This window comes from Saccopteryx leptura, chromosome 3 (assembly GCF_036850995.1).
Source record: "Saccopteryx leptura isolate mSacLep1 chromosome 3, mSacLep1_pri_phased_curated, whole genome shotgun sequence".
In the NCBI taxonomy this organism is placed as follows: domain Eukaryota; kingdom Metazoa; phylum Chordata; class Mammalia; order Chiroptera; family Emballonuridae; genus Saccopteryx; species Saccopteryx leptura.
Window position 1 is genome coordinate 176,406,842 of NC_089505.1, and position 17,588 is coordinate 176,424,429.

The window sequence follows — 17,588 nt, forward strand, 5'->3', positions numbered from 1 at the left end:
CAAATAAAACTCTTGTCGATGCAAAAGCAAAGATATTTGGTTTCATTACCAATATTGAGTTATGTCAGAAACATATTAACAACAAAAACTTTAAACAGTTTCATTGGCTCCAAAAATGTGAAGTAACTGATACCGCTTTACTTGTTATTGTCAATCATTTGAATATTCGATCGGCTGATTTAAAAGAAAGATTTTCTGATTTAAAACAAATTGATTTCCCAACATGGATGATGCAGCCAATGTTAGTGGATTTGTCTGATATATCAAATATGCAGTATCAAGAAGAACTCGCAGAATTGCAAAATGATGAGTCAGTTAAAGCTTTATTTAATATCAAAGGAGCGATGGCATGGCTTTGTGAGGAAACAGAAATCAAATACCTAAATTCAACCAAATGTGCAAGAAAACTATTGCTACCGTTTCCATCTTCATTTTTAGCTGAATGTGGATTTAGTGCTGTAAATGAGAAATCGGCTGGATATAACACAATGTGGAGACTTGAGACTAAAGCTAACCAAATTGGAACCTAATATAAAATCTCTGTGTAGCAAGCATCAAGCGCAAGGATCACACTAAATTAAAATAATAAATTAATATAGAAAAATCTGTATTAAAATTATTTGTAATTTAAATTTCTGTTTTTCATTATATGTTTTGAAATTTTACTTACTGTGTTTTGTTAACAATTTCATAGTGATTTCTTCCTAGAACCTATCATTTATGTTTATTAAGTGAACAAATCAATTTTTTAATGTTAAAAATTATGTATGTTACATGGGGGGGACATAAACATTTTAGAAAGGTTAAGGTGGGGCATGGCACAAAAAAGGTTGGGAAACACTGCTCTAAAAGCTCCCTTTCTTTAGGACACCTCTCTTGTCCCTTTGCCCAGTATTCCTTCAGACTTAAGTATGGTTTGTTCTCACTTATAGCTGTGCAAGTGCAGGTATTTTTTGAGTGTGTATATCATGAAATTTTAAACTGACAATTAAGTAGAGTCTTCCGTTTCTTATTTCTCCTTATAGTGATTAATAGTGTGATTTCCAAATAATAGAAAACACTGGCCTAGCAATGGTTCGAAGTGATTCAGTATTTTCTGCCAATAGAATACTGTGAAGTCCAACAACTCTCCAGCCTGCAGAAGGCACACAACCTTGCCAACCCCTCACTTTTTCCCAGTGAAACTCAACGCAGACTTCTGACCTCTAAAACTGTAAGATAATAAACCTGTTATGCAGTTTTATGCTGCTAGTTTGTGGTAATTTGTTATAGCAGCAGATTTTACATATTAAAAATGACATCCAGGCTCTCAGAAGCAAGAAAAAAAATTGGTTTTTACATCAAGATTTCTGAGGGCCGAGTGTAAGGTATGGTTGGCAATAAATATAAACCTGAATGATAGACTAATATCTCCTCTTTGGTGGCTGCGCTCTAGCCTGTTAGAGATACTTAAGTTCTAGGGGAAGCCATAGAACTTGCTGGATGTCAGGGCCTGCACTGCCTCTAGGAACATACAGTTTGGGCAGAATCAGAAGAGAAGGTCACCAGTTAAACTCCCCATCTTTCACCATGATCGTCATTTCTACTATTGGGTCAACAAGTAGAGCCTTTTCTGTATGAACTTGTACAGCTACAAAACAAAATAAATACATATTTTTAATTTATTTATTGATTTTAGAGAGAGAGGAAGGGAGAGAGAAAGAGAGACAGAAACATTAATCTGTTTCTTTTTTTTTTTTTCCAAGTGAGATGAGGGGAGATAGAGAGACTCCTGCATGTGCTCCAACCGAGATCGAACCGGCAATCCCACTCTGGGGCCAATGCTCAAATTAACTGAGCTACCTTCATTCAGGACCCGGGACTGATGCTTTAACCCAACTGAGCCACTGGCTGGTAGAGGGGAAGAGGAAAAGAAGGGGGAGAGGGATGGGAAGAGAAGCAGATGGTTGTTTCTTATGTGTGCCCTGACAGAGGATCAAACCTGAACATCTGCATGCTGAGGTGATGCTCTATCTACTGAACCAACTGGCCAGGGCCTGATTTGTTTTTGTGTGTTCCTGGCTAGGGATCAAACCAGAAACCTCTGGAAATATGTTGACGCTCCAACCAACAAAGCTATCTGGCCAAGGCAAAATAAGTATTTAAATAAAAGAAAATCTCAGGATTTGCTGAGCTCAAGTATCCTTTTAAATGTCTCTTGATAACTAATGATTTCACAGAAGTATATAATGATAATAAAAATGATGACAGTATATAATATATAATAAATATATAATAAAAATGATATATAGTACAAAGTAACATACTTATATAAGCCCTTTGATTTTAAAAAATATTTTTTTATTTATTTGAGAGATCGAGGGGCAGGGGGGGAGAGAAAGAGAGAAAGAGAAGCATCAACTTGTTTTTTCACTTAGTTGTTCCATTTAGTTGTGCATTCCACTGGTTGCTTCTCGTATGTGACATGACTGGGGATCAAACCTGTGACTTTAGCATGCTTAGGACAACGGTCTATCCATGTGGCCACCCAGACAGTACTTATAAGCCCTTTGATCTTTAAGAATTCTAAAATGCTTTGCAACATGACTTCTAAGATACATCAATTTGAAATTAGGTCTTTGCTTACCTCTGAAGTTTAGTTTTCTCTGGACTGAGATGTAGTAATCATGAAAGTTAATGTAAACTCTTTGGTATTCCCCTTGAAGGCGGGGAATAATGACCTAGGGTGGGAGACACTCTAGTCTGTCCCTAGGGTCTGGGACACAAATGCTTAATTGGTGAACTCTGAATGCTTTATCCACTTTCAAAATGTGTTTCTGAGATTTTCCTGTAGACTTCCCAGCTTGCATAGCTCTGTGAACAGCCTCCGTGTTCTTCTCTGCCCCTTGCCTCCTACCCCAAATGCTCTTTTGCAGTGCTCATCTCAGGGCTCCCACCGTCACTGCTCGCACAGTCAGCCCCCCAGCTGCCCTCTTTCTTCCACACCAGACCTCCAGCTCCCACTCCGGCTTCACCCTTAGGAAATGGGAATGTGACAGACCTCAGCATCTTCCCCTGCAAACTGAGTTCTTTCCCTTGATCTCTCACGTGGGTTATGACATCATTATCTGGGGAGTCATCTTTAGTTCCTGCCTGTCTTCCACATATGACCATCCAATTTGATCCCTAATCTTGTGGTCTCCATCTCTGCAATGTCCCGGCATCTGTCACGGATGTCTTTGCTCCACTCTCCTGGTTCAGTTAGTTCACTGTTGTACCTGCCTGCAACTGTCCCAGTAGCTCCCTAGCTGCTCCCCCATCATTTGTCTCAGAGTTACTATGGAACAAGAACCTTATCTCACATATCTTTGTATTTTTTACAGTGCTACTAGGACTTACCTCCATGGTAGAAATCCAAAAAAACATTATTTTTGAATTGAATCCCTAAAATCTCAATCATATAAGGATATTTTATTTTATATAAACTGATATATTTCTGAGAAGCTAAGAAAAATAAAAAATATATCTTAAATGTACATGATAAATGTACTATATAAAGGAATCCTTCAGTAAATCCTAAAAATTAGAGAACCTTTTCATTCCTAGACACCTGCTCTTCTCTTAGCTTAGATAATTTTATACTGGGTTTTCATTAAGAAGTACACATCTAACTGACCCAGGGAACTCAAAAATTTATCACAGCCTTACAAAAAGCTTGAATTTTCTATTAAGCACAGTGCATATTTCCAACAGCAGCTGAATGAAGCTAGGTATTTACTGGCAGGCCATGTGTGTGGAGTGAGATCATCAAGGAGGCAGATCAGAGGTACTGAGGCAGGAAGTTAAGACCAGCCCTGTGGAGATTCACTTGAAGGTTCAGATCAGAGGTACTGAGGTGGGAAGTAAGACCGGCCCTGTGGAGATTCACTTGAAGGTTCAGATCAGAGGTACTGAGGTGGGAAGTAAGACCGGCACTGTGGAGATTCACTTGAAGGTTTCTGACAAACCATTTAGACGAGCTCTCCACTTTGCTAGTAGATGTAACAATGAATGAAGAAACCAGTTTGCCGCCTGACCTGTGGTGGCGCAGTGGATAAAGCGTCAACCTAGAAATGCTGAGGTTGCCGGTTCAAAACTCTGGGCTTACCTGGTCAAGGCACATATGGGAGTTGATGCTTCCTGCTCCTCCCCCCTTCTCTCTCTCTCTCTCTCACTCTCTCTCCCCTCTCTATAATAAATTTAAAAAAATCTTTAAAAAAAAAAAAAAAAAAAAGAAACCAGTTTGCCATGAACTAAGGGTGTGTGGAGTGAGGCAAGAGGAAGCCTTTAGGGTAAGATAAAGGTAGATAAAAGCCCAAAGTCAGTGTACATGGATCAAATTTTAGTAGACCCAGTATATTTGGTGTCCACAAGTGAATAATGTTCTAGGAGAAAAACATCAAACTTGGACATGAATAACTAACCTCATCAGAATAGGGTGGAGGAAGAAAACCATGGCTAGTATTATTGATGAAATCTCCATACATGACAATTTTTGAAATATAGTTGTTTTGGAAGGTAAATATTGCTAGATAGAACAGAAAAACATTGTTAAGTTGTTTAGAAAACAAATAGCAAATAGGGATTTCTAAAATTCCAGAAGATAGATCTCACTGGCTAGATGAAAATGAAAAGGACAGGTAATCACATCTGTGATGGATGGGTCTCCCACCAATAATTCCATATTTTGAGTGACCTGTATAAGAGCAAGTTTAGGTAGAAGCTGAGCTCAAGTACTAATTGTGATTCCTGACTAAAGTAGTTACAGAGGCTAAAACAAATTCCCAAGATTTTGGAATATAGTTTGTAGATGTCAAAAGGTCAACACTATAATTATAAATGTGGGTAGTCATTACCTGAACAGGTTTTCTTTTTGTTCTTTTTTTTTTTTTTTTAAGAAAAAAGGTATAGATTTTATAGGGTTACTTACTGGTGCAAGGAATGACACCATCTACTTTAAGGATATCAGAAAGTTTTTTAGGATAAATACAAAAGATATTTTAAAACAAGAGAGTGCATATAGTTATGTACTCATAAAAATTTTTGAATTTTTAATGACATTATTCTAATCTGGATCTAATCATAAGAATAGTCAAAGAAAATTAGAAGAAAGTTGGGGCATTACAGTCGGTACACATTTACTATTTCATTAGATATGAGAGGTTCTTGAGGGGGACAGCAACTGAGGAAAGGACACCAACTAGAGGAGAAATGTTACACACACCTGGGGGTTCTGTGTGGAAAACATACAGTGGAGTATTTGAGGATCAACCAAAGAGACTGAGACTTAAAGCTCTCTTGGTTAAGTCCAGGGAAGAAAAGGGCATGGAAAGCCAATGTGATTAAGGAAGGATATAAAGATTACGATGAGGAGCACAAGAGGGAGGCTCAAAATATATAAACAGTGATTTAGAGCCATAAACTATTTATAAAATACAAATTCTGAGAAGTTCAGAGAATAATTACAAAAGGGGAAACGTTCTAATGAGGCATTAGTGACAGCATTCCATGTTGCAGTGGTCTGATAGTTATAAAAGCAGAAATGGTAGGATATGAAAATTAGAAAAGACCTTACAGAATAGGCCAGCCTCTCCTTTTCCATGTCAAAGTATGCAGAAAGAAAGGGACTTGCCCTTAATGTGTTCTCTCTGCTTGTGCAGGCTCCTGCTGACCACAACAAAGAACAAAGACAAACAGCAGTAGAGGGGCAAGATTAGAGCCTGAGCAGTGAGAAGAATCAGGACAAGGAGAGATCAGCTAGCTTTTAACAGAGTTGGAGAGGAGATGGAGTGGAGAGGATCTAATTTCTTGCTACAAGTGAGGAAGTGTGAGAAGATGGTGAGAACAGGGAGTAAAAGGAGACAATTTCAAGACCCTCAGTACATCGAGATGGAAGTTGAGGGAAGCTCTAACTGGTATTTATACAAGTCCTCTGATGACAGATCAGATTCCTGAGGTCTGGAAACTGTTACAAAGCATTTTTCCAAATAGGCTATGAAATGGAGCGAGCACTTATGGGCCATTGGACTTAATATCACTTACAGAAAAATTTTAGGAAAAGTTTGCAGAGGGGACAACTGGACAAGCACATGGTCATTTGATTAGGAACAGAACACATGTTTTACTGAAGGAAGGTGTTAGTTAAACTAGTTTGTTGCACTTCTTTAAAGTTATTGTTTCTAGATTTTTTTTTTTTTTTTTTTGTATTTTTGTATTTTTCCGAAGCTGGAAATGGGGAGAGACAATCAGACAGACTCCCGCATGCGCCCGACCGGGATCCACCCGGCACGCCCACCAGGGGGCGATGCTCTGCCCACCAGGGGACGATGCTCTGCCCCTCCGGGGCGTCGCTCTGTTGTGACCAGAGCCACTCTAGCGCCTGGGGCAGAGGCCAAGGAGCCATCCCCAGCGCCTGGGCCATCTTTGCTCCAATGGAGCCTCCGCTGCGGGAGGGGAAGAGAGAGACAGAGAGGAAGGAGAGGGGGAGGGGTGGAGAAGCAGATGGGCGCTTCTCCTGTGTGCCCTGGCCGGGAATCGAACCTGGGACTTCTGCACGCCAGGCCGATGCTCTACCACTGAGCCAACCGGCCAGGGCCCTGTTTCTAGATTTAATTCATGATTTGTTCTAATATCTATGAAGACTGGGAATAAAGATAAAGTATCTAAGTAAATAAAATAAAATACCAATTGCAATTGAGGACAAATAATATAGCAAGAAAATATTTAATTCACATTATCTACTAAAATTTAAGTCAAGTTTTTTTTATGAAAATATGTGATTTCACTTTTAGTCTATGACTGTGTCTCTCATGCCATTTCCTAAAGTGCTCTGCAGAAAAAAAAAAGATTTTTGTTTCTTTCACTGAAAATTTTTCTTTTACTTTTTCCTTTTTTAAAACTAGATTGACCATTTGGTGTGGTTAAAAATTTGGCACATTAGGATGAATACTGTATTAACCCAATCTTTGTAAATTTTCCAAGTTAAACAATTCTCAAACAAAAGGAAGATCCCTTTGTGGTTATTTTAAACAATTTTCTCCTTGTATTCACATAATACATACATACTATTGAATATCTATTTAATCTTCAGAAAGGATGGGAATCAAGATAAAACAAGAATTAAGAAATCAAAGCACATGTTAATATTTGCTAGTACCTTGGTTTGATTATATAATCTTGCTATCTATCTTAGATTGGTTAATCTATACAATTCACCAACGACATTATTCTACTTTTCAAAAGGTACTAGAGTTAAGTAACCAATCTAGACCTCGATCCCTACTATCTCCATAAGAGCAGAGAATGTATCTGTCTTCTTCATACTCTATCCCCAGGGTCTAGCACACTGTTTGGTCAATATTTAATGAATGAATACATAACAATAGCAGTAATATTGGGTATTTAATGTGTGCCAGATATTGTTCAAATAAGCATTTTGTATACTTGATTATTAATTTTCCAACAAGTCTTTGAAAGAAGTTCTATTGTCAAACCCATTTGAAATATGAGGAAACAAAAGTACAGAGAAGTGAAATAACTTGCCTATGGTCACCCACTTAGTAATTGACAGTTTTTAAAATCAGGCAGTCTGGTCCAGGGGCCCACACTTAGGCACTATTTTACTTCTCTATGAACAAATGCACACTGTAATGAATTTATGTGTAAAACTATGTACAAGACAGGGGTTTTAAGAGGCGCAGAACTTAAGTATTGATAATGCCATCACTAAGGGCAATGGGAAATTTAAAGTCTAATTTTCAGGATTAAGCTCTCTACAATAGCAAAACTCCTAAATGTTCAAGGAAACCCAGAGTTTTATAGGTAAAGAAGCAAAAAATAAACAAAAATATAAAAAAATAAAAATGTGACTCCAGTTCTTTTTATTTTATTTTATTAATAAATTTTTATTAATCTTAATGTGGTGACATCAATAAATCAGGGTACATATATTCAAAGAAAACATGTCCAGGTTATCTTGTCATTCAATTATGTTGCATACCCATCGCCCAGAGTCAGATTGTCTGCTGTCACCTTCTATCTGGTTTTCTTTGTGCCCCTCCCCTTCCCCCATCCCCTCTCCCTCCTTCCCTACCACATCCTCCCTCCCCCCACCCCTGGTAACCACCACACTCTTGTCCATGTCTCTTAGTCTCGTTTTTATGTCCCACCAATGTATGGAATCATGTAGTTCTTGGTTTTTTCTGATTTACTTATTTCACTCCGTATAATGTTATCAAGATTCCACCATTTTGTTGTAAATGATCCCATGTCATCATTTCTTATGGCTGAGTAGTATTCCATAGTGTATATGTGCCACATCTTCTTTATCCAGTCTTCTATTGAAGGGCTTTTTGGTTGTTTCCATGTCTTGGCCACTGTGAACAATGCTGCAATGAACATGGGGCTACATGTGTCTTTACGTATCAATGTTTCTGAGTTTTTGGGGTATATACCCAGTAGAGGGATTGCTGGGTCATAAGGTAGTTCTATTTTCAGTTTTTTGAGGAACCACCATATTTTCTTCCATAATGGTTGTACTACTTTACAGTCTCACCAACAATGAATGAGAGTTCCTTTTTCTCCACAGACTCTCCAACACTTGCTATTACCTGTCTTGTTGATAATAGCTAATCTAACAGGTGTGAGGTGGTATCTCATTGTAGTTTTGATTTCAATTTCTCTAATAACTAATGAAGATGAGCATCTTTTCATATATCTGTTGGCCATTTGTATTTCTTCCTGGGAGAAGTGTCTGTTCATGTCCTCTTCACATTTTTTTACTGTATTGTTTGTTTGTCTGTTGTTGAGTTTTATGAGTTCTTTGTAAATTTTGGATATTAGGCCCTTATCTGAGCTGTTGTTTGAAAATAACATTTCCCATTTAGGAGGCTGTCTGTTTATTTTGTTGTCAGTTTCTCTTGCTGAGCAAAAACTTTTTAGTCTGATGTAGTCCCATTCATTTATCTTTGCCTTCACTTCCCTTGCCTTTGGAGTCAAATTCATAAAGTGCTCTTTAAAACCCAGGTCCATGAGTTTAGTACCTATGTCTTCTTCTATGTACTTTATTGTTTCAGGTCTTATATTTAGGTCTTTGATCCATTTTGAATTAATTTTAGTACATGGGGACAAGCTGTAGTCGAGTTTCATTCTTTTACATGTGGCTTTCCAGTTTTCCCAGCACCATTTGTTGAAGAGGCTTTCTTTTCTCCATTGTGTGTTGGTGGCCCCTTTATCAAAAATTATTTGACCATATATATGTGGTTTTATTTCTGGGCTTTCTATTTTGTTCCATTGGTCTGAGTGTCTATTTTTCTGCCAATACTATGCTGTTTTGATTGTCGTGGCTCTATAATATAGTTTGAAGTCAGGTATTGTAAATGCCCCCAGCTTCATTCTTTTTCCTTAGGATTGCTTTGGCTATTCGGGGTTTTTTCTAGTTCCATATAAATCTGATGATTTTTTGTTCAATTTCTTTAAAAAATGTCATTGGAATTTTGATGGGAATTGCATTAAATTTATAAATTGCTTTGGGTAATATGGCCATCTTGATTATATTTATTCTTCCTATCCAAGAACAAAGAATATTTTTCCATCTCATTGTGTCTTTTTCGATTTTTCTTAACAATGCTTTGTAGTTTTCATTATAGAGGTCCTTTACATTTTTGTTATGTTTATTCCTAGGTATTTTATTTTTTTTGTTGCAATCGTGAAGGGGATTATTTTTTTGAGTTCGTTTTCTAATATTTCATTGTTGGCATATAAAAAGGCTATGGACTACTGTACGTTAATTTTGTATCCTGCGACCTTACTGTATTGGTTTATTGTTTCTAGTAATCTTTTTGTGGAGTCTTTGGGGTTTTCGATGTATAGGATCATATCATCTGCAAAAAGTGATACTTTATTTCTTTTCCGATATGGATGCCTTTTATTTCTTTCTCTTGTCTGATTGCTCTGGCCAGAATTTCTAGCACCACGTTAAATAAGAGTGGAGAGAGTGGACAACCCTGTCGTTTTCCTGATTTAAGGTGGAAAGTCCTCAGTTTTATGCCATTTAATATGATGTTGGCTGATGGTTTATCATATATGGCCTTTATCATGTTGAGATATTTTCCTTCTATACCCATTTTGTTGAGTGTCTTAAACATAAAGTTGTGTTGTATTTTATCGAATGCCTTTTCTGTATCTATTGATAAGATCATGTGGTTTTTGTTTTTTGTTTTGTTGATATGGTGTATTACGTTAACCGTTATACATATGTTGAACCATCCTTGAGATTCTGGGATGAATCCCACTTGATCATGATGTATTATTTTTTTAATATGTTGTTGTATTCGATTTTCCAGTATTTTGTTTAGAATTTTAGCACCTGTATTCATTAGAGATATTGGTCTGTAGTTTTCTTTTTTGTGCCGTCCTTGCCAGGTTTCATTATGAGGGTTATGTTGGCCTCATAAAATGTGTTTGGAAGTATTGCTTCTTCTTCAATTTTTTTAAAGACTTTGAGTAGAATAGGAACCAAGTCTTCTTTGAATGTTTGATAGAATTCACTAGTATAGCCGTCTGGGCCTGGACTTTTATTTTTGGGGAGGTTTTTAATAGTTTTTTCTATTTCCTCCCTGCTAATTGGTCTGTTTAGTTTTTCTGCTTCTTCATGACTCAGTCTAGGAAGGTTGTATTGTTCTAGGAATTTATCCATTTTTTCTAGATTGTTGAATTTGGTGGCATACAGTTTTTCATAGTATTCTACAATAATTCTTTGTATATCTATGATGTCTGTGGTGATTTCTCCTCTTTCATTTTGGATTTTATTTATATGAGTCCTTTCTCTTTTTTCCTTGGTAAGTCTTGCCAAGGGTTTGTCAATTTTGTTGATCTTTTCAAAGAACCAGCTCCTTGTTTTATTAATTTTTTCTATACTTTTTCTGTTCTCTGTTTCATTTATTTCTGCTCTGATTTTTATTATTTTCTTTCTTCGGCTGGTTTTGGGTTATCTTTGTTCTTTTTTTAGTTCCTTAAGGTGTGAAGTTAAGTGGTTCACTTGGGCTCTCTCTTGTTTGTTTATATAGGCCTGAAGTGATATGAACTTCCCTCTTATCACTGCTTTTGCTGCATCCCATAGATTCTGATATATTGTATTGTCATTTTCATTTGTCTGTATATATCTTTTGATCTCTGTGCTTATTTCTTCTTTGACCCATTCATTTTTTAAAAGTATGTTGTTTAGTTTCCACACTTTTGTGGGGGTTTTTCCCTCTTTTTTGCAGTTGTATTCTAGTTTCAAGGCTTTATGATCAGAGAATATGCTTGGTACAATTTCAATTTTTCTGAATTTGCTGATGTTATATTTGTGGCCCAACATATGGTCAATTCTTAAGAATGTTCCATGTACACTAGAGAAGAATTTATACTCTGTTGCTTTGGGATGAAGTGTCCTGTAGATGTCTATCATATCCAGGTGCTCTAGTGTTTCGTTTGAGGCCAATATCTTTATTGATTCTCTGTTTGGATGACCGATCTAGAGCCATCAGCAGTGCATTGAGGTCTCCAAGTATGATTGTATTTTTGTCAGTTTTTGTTTTTAGGTCAATAAGTAGTTGTCTTATATATTTTGGTGCTCCTTGGTTTGGTGCATATATATTAAGGATTGTATGTCTTCTTCTTTTTTTTTTTTTTTTTTAAAGATGCTCATGTTTTGTTTTTTGTTTTTTTTTAAATTTTATTTATTCATTTTAGAAAGGAGAGAGAGAGGGAGAGAGAGAGAGAGAGAGAGAGAGAGAGAGAGATGGGGGGAGGAGCAGAAAGTATCAACTCCCATATGTGCCTTGACCAGGCAAACCCAGGGTTTCAAACTGGTGACCTCAGCATTTCCAGGTCGACGCTTCATCCACTGCACCACCACTGGTCAGGCCTGTTATGTCTTCTTGATTCAGTGTCTCCTTAATCATTATGAAATGACCATTTTTGTCTCTGATTACTTTTTCTGTCTTGTAGTCAGCATTATTAGATATAAGTATTGCTACACCTGCTTTTTTTTGGATGTTATTTGCTTGGAGTATTGTTTTCCAGCCTTTCACTTTGAAATTGTTTTTATCCTTGTTGCTTAGATGTGTTTCTTGTAGGCAGCATATAGTTGGATTTTCTTTTTTAATCCATTCTGCTACTCTGTGTCTTTTTATTGGTAAGTTTAATCCATTTACATTTAGTGTAATTATTGACACTTGTGGGTTCCCTACTGCCATTTTATAAATTGCTTTCTGTTAGTTTTGTATCTTGTTTGATTCTTTTCTTTTGTTTTTCTATCATTTGTTTTTGTTTGTATTCCATACTTCTTTCTTCTGTTGCTACCTTTTTAATTTTTTTTATTTTTATTTATTTATTTATTTATTTATTTTTATTTTTCTGAAGCCGGAAATGGGGAGAGATAGTCAGACAGACTCCCGCATGCGCCCGACCGGGATCCACCCAGCACGCCCACCAGGGGCGACGCTCTGCCCCTCCGGGGTGTCGCTCTGCCGTGACCAGAGCCACTCCAGCGCCCGGGGCAGAGGCCAAGGAGCCACCCCCAGCGCCCGGGCCATCTTTGCTCCAATGGAGCCTTGGCTGCGGGAGGGGAAGAGAGAGACAGAGAGGAAGGAGGGGGGGGGGTGGAGAAGCAAATGGGCGCCTCTCCTATGTGCCCTGGCTGGGAATCAAACCCGGGTCCCCCGCACGCCAGGCCGACGCTCTACCGCTGAACCAACCGGCCAGGGCCTTGTTGCTACCTTTTTAAAGTCATGTGCTTCTGTGGTGGTTTTTTCAAGTGTGGTTACCATTAAGTATTGAAAAGGGTACCTACCATATTCATTGTAGTACCCTATCTTATGAGTGTTTCTGCGCTTCATTGTCCTTTGCTACTTACTGTTAATCTCCGTCCTCTCCCCCACTTTTTTTTTTTGCTTTTGTTGTGACAGTTTAAATTTGGTTTTATTGTATCCTTGGTGGAGCTGTTACTTGTGGTTTTGTTTTGTTTTGTTCTTTGAATCTGGTTGGAAAACCCCCTTTAGTATTTCCTGGAGTGGGGGCTTTCTGATGATAAATTCCCTCATCTTTTCTGTATTTGTGAATGTTTTTATTTCTCCTTCATACTTGAAGGATAGCTTTGATGGGTATAGTATTCTTGGCTGAAAGTTCCTCTCTTTCAGGGCTTTAAATATTGGGGTCCACTCTCTTCTAGTTTATAGAGTTTCTGCTGAGAAATCTGATGATAATCTAATAGGCCTTCCTTTATATGTGTATTCTTCTTTTCCCTGGCTGCCTTGAGAATTTTTTCTTTGTTGTTGGTTTGTGCCATCTTCATTATGATGTGCCTTGGAGTAGGTTTGTTGTGGTTAAGAAAACTCGGTGTTCTGTTTGCTTCTTGAATTTGAGGCTTTAGTTCTTTCCACATGCTTGGGAAGTTCTCATCTATTATTTGAGTATATTCTCCATTCCATTTTCTCTCTCTTCTCCCTCTGATATACCTATTATTCTTATGTTATTCTTTTTGATGGGTGACTCTAGTTCTAATTGCATACAAGAACACTTAGCTCAGAACAAACACTTACAGGACTTTTTTTTTTTTTTGACAGAGACAGAAAGAGGGACAGACAGACAGGAAAGGAGAGATGAAAAACATCAATTCTTCATTGCTGCACCTTAGTTGTTCATTTATTGCTTTCTCATATGTGCCCTGACCCAGGGAGTGGGGGCTACAGCAGAGTGAGTGACTGCTTGCTCAAGCCAGCGACCTAGGGGTCATGCCAGCAACCTTGGGCTTAAAGCCGGCAACTTTTGGGCTCAAGCTAGTGAACATGGGGTCATGTCTACGATCGCACACTCAAGCCAGCAACCCTGCGCTCAAGCTGGTGAGCCCGTGCTCAAGCCGGTGAGCCCGTGCTCAAGCCAGATGTGCTTGTGCTCAAGGCAGCGACCTAGGGGTTTCGAACCTGGGTCCTCTGTGTCCAGTCCGATGCTCTATCCACTGCGCCACCGCCTGGTCAGGCTTTCAGGACTTTTTATGCTAGTACATGAGCAAGACTGAAGGTTTTGTGGTGGCTACCTCAACGAGGACAGGAGTTATCGGCACATGTGAGTGCTGGACTCTGCTGAGTGAAAGAGCCTCTCTTAGACTAGTCTGAATCTTATTCAAAGAACAACCTCAAGTTCTGTGTCCCTTTAGTCTTGGTTCAGGATACTGGTGTTCTGAGACCTGATATGTTTTATTTTCAAACTTCCTTCCTTTCCTTTCTCTTCACTTCCTTTTCTAAAGAGAGAGAGACAGGAAGGAGGAGATGCATCAACTTGTAGTTGCCTCGCTTTAGTTGTTCATTGATTGCTTCTCAAACGTGACTTGATGTGGGGCGGGGGCTGAAGCCAAGCCAGGGACCCCTTGTTCTAGCCAGCGACTTTGGGCTCAAGCCAGTGAGTGACCTTGAGTTCAAGCCAGTGATCTTGGGTTTCAGGCCAGTGACCTTCAGATACAAGCCAGCAACCTTGGAATCATGTCTATGATATCACCCTCAAGCTGGCAACCCTGTGCTCCATCCTATGAGATAGCGCTCAAGCTGGTAACCTTGGGGTTTTGAACCAGGGACCTCAGTGTTCCGGTCCATGTTCTATCCACTTCTCCCCTACCAGTCAGGCATTTTTTTTTTTTTTCTATCAGTTATTTTAGAACTATCTGACACTAAAGAGATCTAGTTTATGCTTTTGCCTTTGGAATGCTCTATATACTGAAGGTCTTGGGGTGGATACACATGATTAAAACCAACCAGGAGAACACGCTTTTATAGAATCTGAGAAAGAATGGAAAGAAGCCCTGGAACTTGCAAGATGAACTGAGACACGGGGATGCTGTGAAGGATACACTTTAGCCATGGAAGAATTCTGTGTCTATACTACATTAAGTGTTCATAAACCTCAGAGAAGATAGGTGCTTTTCAGGACCCATGCCAAATGACTCTCTAGATGTGTTGGCTGTTAAGGCCCACACCTAACTGGAAGCTCATTTACAAGTAAATGTTCTGTTCTGGTCACCTCGCAACTGGAAGAGTACTGTCACCCCTGAGGCGATTCAACATAAGGCTGATCCAAGTTTTGGGGAAACTCCTTGTTCTGAGGAATGAGGTTAAAAGTTTAGTCTCACTATACAAGAAAAGCTTGCCCAGTAGAATACTCAGTTGAAGTGGAGTGAACAAAATCAATGCAGCCTAGAGGCTTAGAAAGATGAAATGTATTTAAACATCCAAACTCAAGCAGTCCAGGGAACCAGGGTGGGAGCTAGACCAGTGAACAAACACAGCAAACATAGGAAATAAGACACTACTCCTATGTTCAAATAGCTCCAGTTGAGTAGAGTTGCAGAACAGGTATGATAATGACATTTGAATGAACAAAAGAAAGAGGGAGGGATGTAGCGTCAGTACAGGAAGGAGGGGTCGACAGGGACAGACTTCAAGAGCTGCCTTATTAGTCCAAGGGTCCTTTCCTGTTCAGCAAATTCTTTTGTTCTGTGTTCTTATCAATCCCACACCTTGCCTAATGAGACAGACAGATAGGCTGTTCTTAATGACTTCCTAGCTTTCGAAACTATTCTGGTGTTAGAGAGAAAGAACCATGTTGTCAGGATTGAGCTTTATGTTGGCTCAGTAACACTTTCCATTCTGAGATGACAACTTTTGTTAGCACGAAAACAACTTTGCCTGCTTAGGTGATCTGCGTGATGTTCCAGAAAATTGACACCTGTCACACCTCTTCAGAACAGGGAAACAAGTGCCAGTGTGGCTGGGGCTCCACAGATAGACACTCCTTGCTGTGTCAGCAGGAGTGTGCTGGAATCTTCCTCCCACAGAGACAAGGCACATCCTCTCCTTGGCACACCCACTCACCACCAGCACAGGGAGCCATTGTTCCCTTGTGTCAAACACCCGGCCACACCCTGTGCCAGGACAATGCTTTTACTCTATGGCCCTGGTCTCTGAGCACTGGCTGTTTTCTTTCCTTTTCATTTCCTGCTCTGTGTAAGACTGCACAACATGAAGTTTTTTCTTTTGTTTGAAACAAGACATTTTAAAGGGTGGCTACTGATGACACCTGCACGCTCAATCTCTTTTCACTGGGGTTTTTCTAATCTCTGAGAGGTTGTAGAGCACATGGTAAAACGGGTCCACAGGATGTTATTTTCACAGTTAATGTACACGTCGTTAGGTAACCACTGTATCTGAACATTTCTCCCTAAAGATGCCACTTTCTATTTTCTTTAGGTATACTTCACATGCTGAATTTTGTGGACCACATTAGAGTGACAACACCAAGCTAGAAGCTTTTATAAATAGAGGAAAGGAGAGAGTTATGTTCTAACAATCTATAGGTCAGTTATTTATTTATTTATTTATTTAAGAAAGGAGAGTGAGAGTGAGTGAGAGAGAGAGAGAGAGAGAGAGAGAGAGAAAGGGGAGAAGCAGGAAGCATCAACTCCCATATGTGTCTTGACCAGGCAAGTGCAGGGTTTTGAACCAGTGACCTCAGCGTTCCAGGTTGACGCTTTATCCACTGCACCACCACAGGTTAGGCCTATAAATCATTTCTTAATATAGAAACCTCTGTTTTTAGAAATGCATCCATTCATCCATCCATCTATTCATCAATCAATCTATTAAGCACCTACTTTGTTATAGTCGAAGGTACTAAAGAAAGGTCCATATCCTGAAAGAGTTCAGTTTGGTAAAGGGAGAAAAACATGAAAACAATGAAGTATTAAAAATTAGAATAGGTGTTAGAGTTGTGTATAGCATATAATGTAATTAAAAAGGAAGGGGTAGAAATTTCAGTGATAGTGGTATGTGGTCTAGAACAGGAATCAAAGGCAAGGCAGTACTTGAATTGAGTGTTAAAAACTATGGGGAGACCACTTATGACTTATGTTTGTGTGTGCAGTGAGTGAGTGAATTTGTGTGTGTTCATGTGAGTATATGAGTGAGTGAGTGTGTGTGAGAGAGAGAGTGCATGTCTGCATTGGGGAGGCAGACAGCCCTCCAGAGATTGTAAGATCCTGCAGGTCATGGAGGTAAGTCAGATATCTTGTAGGTATCTGGGATCAGGCATCAAAGCAAGCACTAACTGGGTTAGATCTGCCATTGATCTGAATCTCCATTTCTGAGATCAACCAGTTCCTTGGGTGTGTTCCACCCTTGCTTTCCTTTCGAAAGCAGTAGATGCTGTGGTGAGAAAAGAAATCTCAAATTCAATTCACTGCACTCTGGTTTGGGAAATGCGCACTGAGAGATGCCTCAGAGGCTGGCTTCATGCATTCATGATAGTATTTTCCCAGACAGCCGGCCGAATGTAACCACACGCCAGGCAGCCAGGAATCCTTACCACTTCAGTTGGTCGGTAGTATTTGAGATCCACAGTCACATGGACTTTGCCAGTCTCTTTACATCTGCCCACTTCATTTTCATTCTTTCCTTCCCACCTGTCAAGAAGATAAACATTTAATCAACCTTTAATTGCTTGGGAGCATTTGGCTAGGCTGCAGTCCCTCAGGAAAGCTC

General features: G+C 39.1%; 1 protein-coding gene across 1 annotated transcript in view; it reads right to left on the reverse strand.

Annotated features, from left to right (window-relative positions):
* GMDS (GDP-mannose 4,6-dehydratase) overlaps positions 1–17,588 on the reverse strand; it is a 770,392-nt gene that overhangs the window by 123,505 nt on the left and 629,299 nt on the right. Inside the window, exon 9 of the mRNA XM_066376915.1 lies at positions 17,413–17,509. Coding sequence (XP_066233012.1) covers positions 17,413–17,509 — 97 coding nt within the window. The remainder of the gene's footprint in view (positions 1–17,412; positions 17,510–17,588) is intronic.